At 38.0% G+C, this 10,728-nt stretch overlaps 2 protein-coding genes across 2 annotated transcripts; both read left to right on the top strand.

Annotated features, from left to right (window-relative positions):
- Window positions 1-4,226: 4,226 nt before the first annotated feature.
- atp5po (ATP synthase peripheral stalk subunit OSCP) lies at window positions 4,227-8,304 on the top strand. The gene is made up of 7 exons (XM_033632630.2): window positions 4,227-4,351; window positions 4,634-4,684; window positions 4,775-4,885; window positions 5,172-5,301; window positions 6,322-6,434; window positions 7,852-7,938; window positions 8,037-8,304. The coding sequence occupies exons 1-7, from the start codon at window positions 4,325-4,327 to the stop codon at window positions 8,145-8,147; spliced, it is 630 nt and encodes a 209-aa protein (XP_033488521.1). The 5' UTR covers window positions 4,227-4,324; the 3' UTR covers window positions 8,148-8,304.
- A 412-nt stretch (window positions 8,305-8,716) lies between these two features.
- Window positions 8,717-10,627, top strand: LOC117260651 (UPF0461 protein C5orf24 homolog). The gene is made up of 2 exons (XM_033632663.2): window positions 8,717-8,858; window positions 9,139-10,627. Exon 2 carries the CDS (start codon window positions 9,142-9,144, stop codon window positions 9,808-9,810), a length of 669 nt encoding a protein of 222 aa, XP_033488554.1. The 5' UTR covers window positions 8,717-8,858; window positions 9,139-9,141; the 3' UTR covers window positions 9,811-10,627.
- The last annotated feature ends 101 nt before the right edge of the window (window positions 10,628-10,728 follow it).

Genomic DNA, 10,728 nt, shown 5'->3' on the forward strand with positions numbered 1-10,728 from the left:
TCACAAAAAAAGCCTTTTTAGAAAATGAAGGGATCCTCTCAACTGAAGTTGAACGGGGCTTTTAATTTGAAACCAATACAGAAAGTGTTGAGTTTGAAATGACTGTGAGATGCATTAACTTTATCAAGGCAAATTGCCTGTTTATGATGTAGTCTGTTTCAAATGTGGTAAGTAAAAGCCACTGTTTTTTCATTGTATTACTTTATGTCTGTCTCCATTATGAAGAAGTAACATTGTTTGCTAGCTTGATGCTAATTACAGTACTCACTGGGTTGCTAGTGCCTCTGCTGTTTGACACCATCATTTTTCCCTTTTTACTCTGTGTGGTAACATCCCTACAGGAAATATCTAAAAGGCTGGGCTGTTGTTGTTTTACAGTTGTCTATACCAGCAGACCGCTCTGTGTTCCTATTGGTCAAAGTGACAGCTGTGACAGGAGCAGTTGTGAACGACAAAAAGAAAATCAAACATGCTAGATTTTCTGTTGGAACGTCATGGTCGGGAGGCATCCCAGACGTGGCATCGGTCGTCGTCTACTATGACACACTACACAAGATGAAACGATGGATTATCGCGTACGACACTCGTTGTCGTTTACTATCCGAGCTGTCATCGCACAACGCTGTGGCGGGCTATAATTGGGCTGATATGGTGTAGTGTGTACCTGGCATTAGATGTCTAAAAGTTAAAAAGTTGAGGACGAGATCCTGGCATTAAAAAAAGCCTCTGCCTCTCACTTTGATCGTGTATGCTGGTCAGTTGGTGCAAAGGTTTTATTTTTGGCCAAATTTTTAATTAGATTTTAATTTTCTTTTAAGGACACAGAATCAAGTTGATGAGATGTCACTAAGCTCAGATGCAGTTATGTTTTGTTTGTTTTTTTTCTTATGATGAAGGCATTTGTCACACATGATGTGTCCAAACTCCATCAGACATTTGAAAATCCAATCATAGTTTCTGTTTTTACAGTTTGTGGCTATGATAAATGGTGCAATTTTGGCAGATTTGTTAAAAAAAAAACAAAAAAACCATGCCTTCCAAATCCACTTGTGGGGGGTAAAATAAATACAAAATACACCCATTTAAAAATGCCCCTCTCACAGCCAAAATCAAAAATATAAGTCCCTCTCTTTAGTGCTTAAAAAATGTTTTACTTGCCTCACACTTTTTGGACCACCCCTCGTAGGTAACGAACAGTCCCTTAGCTTTTTTCAATTCAATTTTTATCACAAATTACAGTTTGCCTCAGAGGGCTTTACAGCATACGACATCCCTCTGTCCTTAGACCCTCACAGCAAATAAGGGAAAAACTCCTGCAGAAAACGGGAAAAAGTGTGTGTTATAATGAAGATAAACATAGTAATTGGCAGTGTTAACCTGTTAAAATGTAATAAGTAATGCAGCTATTTTAATTACTTTTTAAAAGTAATGTAGGGTGAAGTTTGGTAATTTGGGACATCAGGTAAAATTAGACAAACAAGGTTTTACATCTTGGGCTCTTTAAATATAAGCAGCCAGTCACCAAACATGTTATTGCATTGTTACTACAAATGTGCTTTGAAACAATATTCCTAGATAATTGGGATGGGCAAAGAAAATTAAATCTAAAAAAAGCACTGGTCCTAGAACTTGACAGGAAAACCATGTGGCATTATGATTTTCTCAGGTTAGTAATAAGAGCACTGCAGCTAAAACAATAAGGGTATAACATCACAAGTGGTTGTAGGACGTTGCATGTTGTTAAATTTTTGACTTAAAATCAAAATATTTTCACAATACATGTTACTTTTTATGAGAAAGGGTTTTGATTCGTACTTAATGTTTTCAGGTGAAATGGGACCAATATATGGCTAAAGTGGGACATTTTTCTATCTATTCTAACCAATATGTTTCAGGTTACCATGTGCCATAAAAAATGACTTATGCTACTGTGTGTCACCCTGTCATATTACAGACATTTTTTTCTATTTACATAGAAATATTAAGATTTAAGATATTAAGGTGATGACGTGAGTCCATGTCAGCCACAACAGTCCAGAATTAGCCATACTTCTTAGACACACACAAGCCCACCCATTGTAGACAACATGGCACCAAGGAGACAAGAAGCTGAAGAACTGCATGACAGAAAATTTTGAGTCTTTTCCAATGAATGGCCACAGGTTACATTAAAGAGTTAATAAATTGATGACTGAAGTGATAAATAGATTTAAGCATATAAAAAGCAAACAAACATGATTGCCTCATGTTACCTTACTAACTGTCCCATTGTACCTGAACATGTCATTGCAGCAAGACAGGGGTTCTTGATTTGTCTGAAGGTCTAAATCATTTTTACCTAGCGACACATTGTTGTTATAGATATATAGCAGAGAATCATAACAAGTTCTAAAAGTAACGCTCAAGGTAGTCTTCAGGGTTTTAAGTGGTTTTCTTTGTAATCTACCAAAAAGTGTCAAAAATGACCTGACTTCACCCCAGCTAACTTAATATACTTGATTACTTTTTTATTACTGTTATAGCAAATGTTTTAAACTCAGCAATAAACCTGAAAAATGGCCATAAATCAAAAGATGGCATTGCTGTATGGTGTAAAGATGCAAAGCAGCAGAATGAATGTTCTACATTTAAGCTGTTTACAGAGTAGAACATGTTCAGATGCAACCACTTTGTGATCACAAACACTTGGATCAGTAACTGTAATCTAATTGAGTATTTTCTCTCATTTTCTCTTTTATTAAAATTATTTAAATTGTGTGAACACTGATGCAAAAATGGTTGATATCTTGTAACCAGTCTAAGTAGTTGTTTAAACTTACAAAATTCAGCACTTGTTAAAAACATTTTTTGGATGTCCATTATTATCTCCTCAAACATACAATACAAAAACAGACACGTGCCAGTATTCAGACAATTTGATGACTTATCTCAGTGGAAAACATGAGGTAGGCTACCTGAGTCTGTGGTAGCTGTAAAAATTGGTTACCAATTGTGCTTAAAGTAAGGTAGGTCATATATACAGTAAGGCCAATGTCTACCAGTAGTCTACCAGTCAGATGAAAGCACTGTTAATAAATGTAAATACCCTTTCTGGTACTGTAGGAGGAGATATGAACTAATTGTATAAATTAGCTTTTTGGGGCTCCGCAGTAACAGTTGCAAGGTTCTCATTGGCAACCATTTTAAGAAATTGGCAACCAATTCTTGGGTTGCTATCAGTGGCAACCACCTTTGAACAGGTAAAAAAATAGGGACATTAAATAACAATATGTGCGCCTGAAAATAAAGAAAGTATTAATATTTGTTACATTTGTGATATTCGAACATTGATGTTACTGTCAGAACCGGAACTGGACAACACTGCACATGACAGTGCTGCACATGCATTGATACGAATACCCACGTGCGCACAGGCATCTATTTAAGAGTCAGTGGTGAGGCAAATCAAGTCACATTTAAGATTAAAATTCTGTAAAGTATCAAATAAAACACAACCCACAAAACAAAATTGTTTAATTACTGTAATAAACCTTTATACATGCTTTCATGTCACATTTCCATTATTAAGCTGATGCATAACTGCATAGTCTTAATAAGACCAAGTCAAAATACAGGCCTTAAGTGACAAAGTGGGCAATATGAAGAATGAAGAATGTCATGATATTTTGACAAAATACCTGGATGTCGATATTGTGACAATATAGTAGGGTTCACGCTTTCAAAAAAAAAAAAAAAAATCATTACACAATGAGATTTTTGGAAAATAATCTTCAGTAATGTGGATATAATGGCTAAGTAGGTAAAGGCAAATAACTGAACAGCTAGAATAGTCTAAAAATTAGTTAATTTTACTGCAATTCAGCATTTAAAACCAGGAAAGACAACACGTACGATATGATATTCAAAAGCTAAGATGATTTTTGTCTCATATCACGACATCAATATGATATCATATATTGCCCAGCCCTAGTGACATGTTTTCAGTATTGGCAACCAAAAGCTATTTACTGGCTGTCAGCCTGGCAACCTCTTTTGAAAATTAGTGTTGAGCCCTGTTTGTATAGGTCAGAATAAACAACCAGTAGGCTGTATGCTATGATATATGAGCTTAAAAATCATATGTAACTTTTCTTTTCACTTGACTGGATGAACTTAGAAAGAAATTAAAACATATTTAGAAATTTGTGGTTGTTCATTAGAAAGCCTTTCCCCCTCCTATCAGAATGCGCCACACAGAAAAGACTACATTACCCACAGCGAGACAGCTTCCTCTCAAGTGCACATGCGCAGTCAGTTGTTCTACTCTAGCCAGCTGTAGGAGAAAATGGCAGCACTCATGCTAGGACAGCAGGTAAGACATTCAATGATTTTGGTGCTTTTAATCATTTTATGATAGTGTTGACTGAATTATATGTACCTTAAAAACATATTTTAATATTGTTCTCCATCTGGAGACCAGGATATAACGCTAAATGTCCAGCAAATGCACACGAGGCGTTGCACTTGAATGACTGCTAACATGTTAGCCTACCAGCTAGCTGTCTTCAACGTAAATGGTACAACGCGTGCCAAAAGTTATTAAGCTCAAGTTTTGGTTTCTCTGTGATGACATTGTGCAATTTTTCTATCCTAGGTCCGCCAGCTCAGCACGTCTGTGGCCAGACCTGCGGCGAAACTGATTAAGGTGAATAACGTGACACTGCACGGAGCATTACCGCTTATCTAGTAGGAATAGTGTTAGCAGTTTGTTTAATCTGTGTTTATATCCTTACAGCCTCCCATCCAGGTCTATGGAGTGGAGGGCCGCTATGCCACTGCTCTGTTCTCAGCTGCTAGCAAGCAGAACAAACTGGACCAAGTGGAGCAGGAGCTTGGAAAATTATCTGTAAGTCAAAAATTGTAACCCCTAATTGCAGTATAATTATGTAAAGGTCAGTGGATGATGCAAGCAGTGTTTCTCCCCCTATGAAAATATTATTGTTGGTAATTCATTTACACTGTTAAAATAAAAAACGGTAATAAATATGTGGTATATCTGAGGAATAAATCATTTGATAAGAATCTGATCGTTGTCAAAGTTTTGCAAATTTCCATGCTGTTTCAACACAGCCTACCTTTCTTCCACTGCATACATTCAGTTGCCTTTTGCTGTGTGCCATCTTGTTCTGCAGGCCATGATCAAGGATCCCAAAATGTCCAGTATTGTCATGAATCCTCACATAAAGCGCAGCCTCAAGCAGAAGACTTTCCATGATGCTCTTGCAAAGGTCAAGGTTTCACCCATCATTGTCAACCTCATCAGTGAGTGAACACTGATTGCTGCTGTGCATTTTAGCATGGCATTAGGAGTCCACCAGCTCATAGCAGATAGAATACAAATACTTAATTTTTGTACTACAAAGAAGTCCAATTAAAGAACATGTTGTACACTTTGCTACTTTTTATTTCACATTTTTCCGTTTTATTTATTCTTAGAGGTACACTTGGACATGCGATATCTTTAAATTCCCTCAAAGTTTAAATACAGTAACTTCGGTTTTCTGACCTGGAACACATATATATTTGTCATGGTTGTTGCCAAATTGATATGTAATACAGGCTTGGGTAAAATGATATAGACAAACCCTTTTCTCTTGGTGTTGTGTTTTCTGAAGTTACATGGTTTAAAAAACAGTTTGTACTATCTCATTAAGAAACACATTTTTATTTAGATTTTTTTTTATCTTGACTGTCTTTTTTTGAAGTCAACAGCAGCTCCTAATGTCTTCATTGTCTTTCTAATGTGTTTCTCCCTGTGACCTCCGTAGAGGTCAAAGACTTTGTGACTACACTAGCACTATACAGATCATATACATTCAAGTCATTCTGCGGACTTTCAATCTGTGGAAGGATTTTCTTGTTTTTTAATTTTGTTTATTTTGTTTTGGAACATTTGTTGTCACAAATACGAAATGTGGAAATTAAGCGAGAGATCTGTATTTGTGTGGAAAAAGTGCTAAAACACAAATAATATAGATATAATGGCTTTTCAATAGGCCACTTGTAAGCTCCATAATGTGTTTCCCACACCAGCATTAGTCCACAAGCCCTATGGTTCAGTCCTCAAAGGACTGCTACATTGATATTGATCATGGTTTAAATCAACCTTTAAGCATAACAGGAATAACGCTGCAGGAACAGTTGGATGAAATCAGAAACAATATGTATTTCTGAACTGATGTGATACAATATAAGTGATGTTTACTCATTTTGTGAGTTGGTAATGCAGAGAAACAAAGGTAATGAGTCTCGCTTACCTGTATCCTCCTTTTTGTTTTGAAGATGTTTTGGCTGACAATGGTCGTCTTCCTCTAACTGGTGACGTTATCACTGCCTTCGGGAAGATGATGAGTGCACAACGTGGAGAGGTCGTCTGCTCCGTCACCACTGCTCAGGTATAAAATAGGTGGACATACATTATGCAGTGGAAACTGCTTATGTGAAGCAAAAGGCTGCGGACAGAATCATTCCCATGCAAATGCTGTTTAAACAATTCACTTCAAGTACTAAGTAGTCCGCTTCATTAGGTGCATTAACATGGACCCAGATATTCCACTAATAATCAGAATAATAGCCCAATCAGAAAAATGCCTTATATAACCATCTCAGTCGGAAGACACTGGCCTGATAGTAAGAAATTTTCAATCAGGTTAATCCATTCAATGGGAAAATAGTAGCACCTAATACAGATGTAAACTCTTGATCTGATTGTTTCTCTCTGGTTAGAATAAACTCCTTCTGCGCATGTTTGCAAGTTTTGGGGGTAACATAAGGTAATGTAACTGGTCCATGCACTGCACATGTGCCTCCCTTTGCGCATTTTAACAGAGAATTCTTAATAAATTTTTCAGAATATTTAATGCACTGCTAGTGCTATGTTCATATATGGGTGCTTTGATTTATAAATGTATTCTTTGATTTTGAAACAGTAGCCTTACATAACATTGGTGCATGTTGCAGTGTGGAGTCACTGGACATGATCCCCTTTTGTAGTGTGCATATGAGACATTTAGGGAACATCAATAAATTCTAACATTACCAATATTGTGCATGTGAGGTGTTTAGGGAACATCTGTCATTTGTAGCTATAGAACGTAACCTTGGTTAGACCTACATTACTTAGTACTTAACTACATTAACGGGGAACCACTTCTGCTCCTGCACATTATGTATTAAATGAAATGAATTCTCTCTATAAGGTTTGAAAAAAAAACTTCCCCTGCTCTTATATTTTCAGCAGATTAGACGCTTCACAGCAGGTGGAACCACTTATATATATGTTTTAATTAAATGCTTTAGGGCATGTACATGCACATCTTGACAGATAATTTAGTGTCCATGTAAAGAGCTCAGCTGCATCTCTAATATGAATTATTTCAATCAGATTAAAGAAATATTGTCCACGTATCCAGAGGCAGTTTTCATGTTCGGTCTTTTCATAAATTACAACAGGGATTTATTTTTATTTTTTTACTTTGACCATGATACTTTGCCTCGTGGTAACCCGTCTGCTTCCAGCTAGTTTCATTAGTTCATACTTATGCAATAAATATAAAAATGTCAAGTAGATGATAATCTGCATGAGAAAAACTTTTAAATTGTTATAATCATTATCTTATAGCAATCAGTTTGACACGGACAGACTCGTTCACTGTAAGATGTTTCCACTGCATATATGTTACGGCACGTTCTTGTTGCATCTCCTACACTTAACCTGGCCACCTCAAATACAATCAATACAAACAATCCCTTCTGTGTTTGTTTACCTTAGATATTTTGCACAATTAACCAATCAATATTTATCCATTTTAGCCTTTGGATGAAGCTAATCTTGCTGACCTGAAAGTAGCTCTCAAGGGCTTTCTTCAGAAGGGTGAAAGCATCAAGCTGGAAACAAAGGTATGGTATTAATGCATGATCCCAGAAACATACAAATGAACATCTTGCAGGTGGTGTGACTAAAAAAAGTATTTTCAACTGATGTCTCCTCTTCCCAGTCGGACGCTTCAATCCTGGGTGGCATGATCGTCAGTATCGGAGACAAGTACGTGGACATGTCCACCAAAACAAAGATTCAGAAGCTGACCAAGCTCATCAGGGAAACTTAAGTCCTGTGGACTTAATTTTGCAAAAGATCGGAGACGACCATCGGGGGAAACGCTGATAAATGTATATTGCTATCTGTCCTAGCACTGCAGTTGCTCCAGAAACCCCGTGTCTTTACTTAAGTTCTTATGGATGTTAATAAAACCTACAAAAAATGGAGTATGACCTTTTGTCATCATTGTTGTTGTCACTGTGGCACCTGCATGCTCATATTTCCTGTCAATGACCAGTAATAATGATATTGATACATGGTTCAGTTTGTAATTGGAAATTCTGGCCAATCTATTTATTTGCTGAGGTATCATCAGTGTCAGTTCATTATTTTAATTATGTTGCAATTAGAGTTCCATGTTAATAGCGCTCGGATCTTATTGTGTGCGCTATTCAGATGCGCCTTTGTTTAATTTGGCAGACCCACGGATGATCTGCTGCGTTTCCTGGAAGCCTTTGTGCGCATGCGTGGTCAGCGCATCCTGTTTTATTAATTTTTTTCCAGGCGAAAATGGCTGCCACTCTCATCTAAACCTCTGCTTAAAGGATTAAATGAGCATGAAATAGGCAACCGAAATCGCAGTCCCGCTCCAAAACAACACTGCCGGACGCCAGGGCGCAGTTTGTGCAGCGTCTTCTTAAAGATGTTGTTGCTGCCAGAGAAGGAAAATGTATGCGATCCGAAATTAACCCTTTCCATCTAACATCCACCAACAAATAAGGTACGAACTATTTATTTCTACGTTCTTAAAATAGTTAAGCATTTCGTAGGGAAACCAACATTTATTTTTGTGCATGCATATTTTTTGTTGCAAACTCCAACTGCAGTTTACCTGGCTTTGTCTTGACATCACTTGTGTTATGTGTTGCAACGCTAAAAGGCCTGTTGGCTCCACCAAAAGTAAGCTACTAAAAATGCTTCTGTGGGTTGTGTTAGTCTGGGTGCACGTGTGCATGTGTAGGTTTTCCACCTAATGTTTATATTTCTCTCCACTCCAACAGAAAATGATGCATCAAGTGACCAGCAGCAACAGTGACTATTGTATGAGTGGGCTGGCAGAGGACTGTCACCCAGCCAGCCACTTTGATTTATGTAGCACACAGTCCAACAAATTCTACCCCTCTCCGACAGCCCCTGGTTTGCAGCTGTCCCTTGCAGGCCTTGCCCCTTTGCCACAGGGCATGCACAAAGCCATGGTATGTCAAGTGCAAGACACCCAGAACGACTTCCAGCCTCAGACAGTGAGAATCAGGGGCAGTGAGGCTGCAGGGCCTGATGGCTCCAAGAAGAAGAAGGGCATAGTGAAGTCGGGGCGGAGAGGGAGGCCATCAGGGACCACAAAGTCAGCTGGTTACCGTACAAGTACTGGACGTCCACTCGGGACAACCCGAGCAGCTGGGTTCAAAACCAGCCCAGGGAGGCCCCTAGGCACCACCAAAGCAGCAGGATATAAGGTCAGCCCCGGCAGGCCCCCCGGCAGCATCAAGAGTCTAGCTCGGCTCAAGAAGCTGGAGTTTGGTTGCGACAGTGCCAAGAAACTTGACTTTAACAACTGCGGTGGTCCCAAGAAACTGGACTTCACTAGCTGTGATGTTCCACCTTTTCCATACGCCATGATGGAGAAAAGACCCCTGTGTGAGCCCGGTGGCAAGGTGGATGAAACCAGCGAATAGTTCTGTCTAGTGCTTCAAAAACATTTGAGTGCATGAAAAAGAAGATGCTTGATTTTTCTCAAAAGGAAGGAACTTTTTGCCATTTAGGAATGGCTCTGACTGAGTGTTTGTACAGTGTTTGACATTGTCTTCATCCTCTCATAATAAATGACTGACTTAGAAAGAAGTATGTTACTCCAGTTTGGCAGAGATGCATGCGTATGAACTAATCACACCAGATAGTATAGGCAAAACATGTATTTATCAGTTTGTGGTTCAAACCTCACTAGAGAATGAATCTTTTTTTTCATGCTCAAGCATTTTGTTCCTCTGAGTTTCTGCTTTGACATTTCTATGTCCAGGTTCTTGTGACATTTTCTACATTTATAAAAAAAACAACTGCATTTTAGTACAAACAGCCAATCAAATCAGCCTTTTCCTAAGCATAAATACGTGGATGTATAGTTGTCCTTTGTGTGTCGTCCAGTTCAATATGTGTTTTTAATTTTGTGATATTATCCTGCATCATACCTACAACGGGAACACTGCGATACATTTTTTTTAATTAGCTCAATCTGGTTAATCTCAGTGCATAATATCCTTTTTCAACACAGTATTTGTTATTTCAGCACTTTGTGAATTTTGATTATGTATTGTAACAGCCTGTTTAGTCCCCCAGACTCACTTGATAAGCACTTCCAGATTTACATGTATGTTATGCTGTTCAGTAAGGGAAAAAAAACAACTTCATGAAACAGAAAAAAATGCTTTGTGGTATATGTAATAAATGCTAATGTGCTGTATGTGAAACCAAAATAAAAGAAATTGTCTTTTCCACTTAAATACAGTATTTCCTGTCAAATGAAAAGCCTGTAATTCCCCCTGTGGACACAAGAGGGCCCGTGTCTCCAGACAATAGTGACCACCTTATAATAATAC

Source organism: Epinephelus lanceolatus, chromosome 7 (assembly GCF_041903045.1).
Source record: "Epinephelus lanceolatus isolate andai-2023 chromosome 7, ASM4190304v1, whole genome shotgun sequence".
Classification (NCBI taxonomy): Eukaryota; Metazoa; Chordata; class Actinopteri; order Perciformes; family Serranidae; genus Epinephelus; species Epinephelus lanceolatus.

Bases quoted from the DNA above. Each gene is read 5' to 3' on its own strand.
- atp5po (XM_033632630.2), top strand. From the start codon at position 4,325: ATGGCAGCACTCATGCTAGGACAGCAG. The intron at 4,685-4,774 runs GTGAATAACGTG...ATATCCTTACAG, and splicing joins CTGCGGCGAAACTGATTAAG to CCTCCCATCCAGGTCTATGG. The intron at 5,302-6,321 runs GTGAGTGAACAC...TTTGTTTTGAAG, and splicing joins CATCATTGTCAACCTCATCA to ATGTTTTGGCTGACAATGGT.
- LOC117260651 (XM_033632663.2), top strand. From the start codon at position 9,142: ATGATGCATCAAGTGACCAGCAGCAACAGTGACTATTGTATGAGTGGG.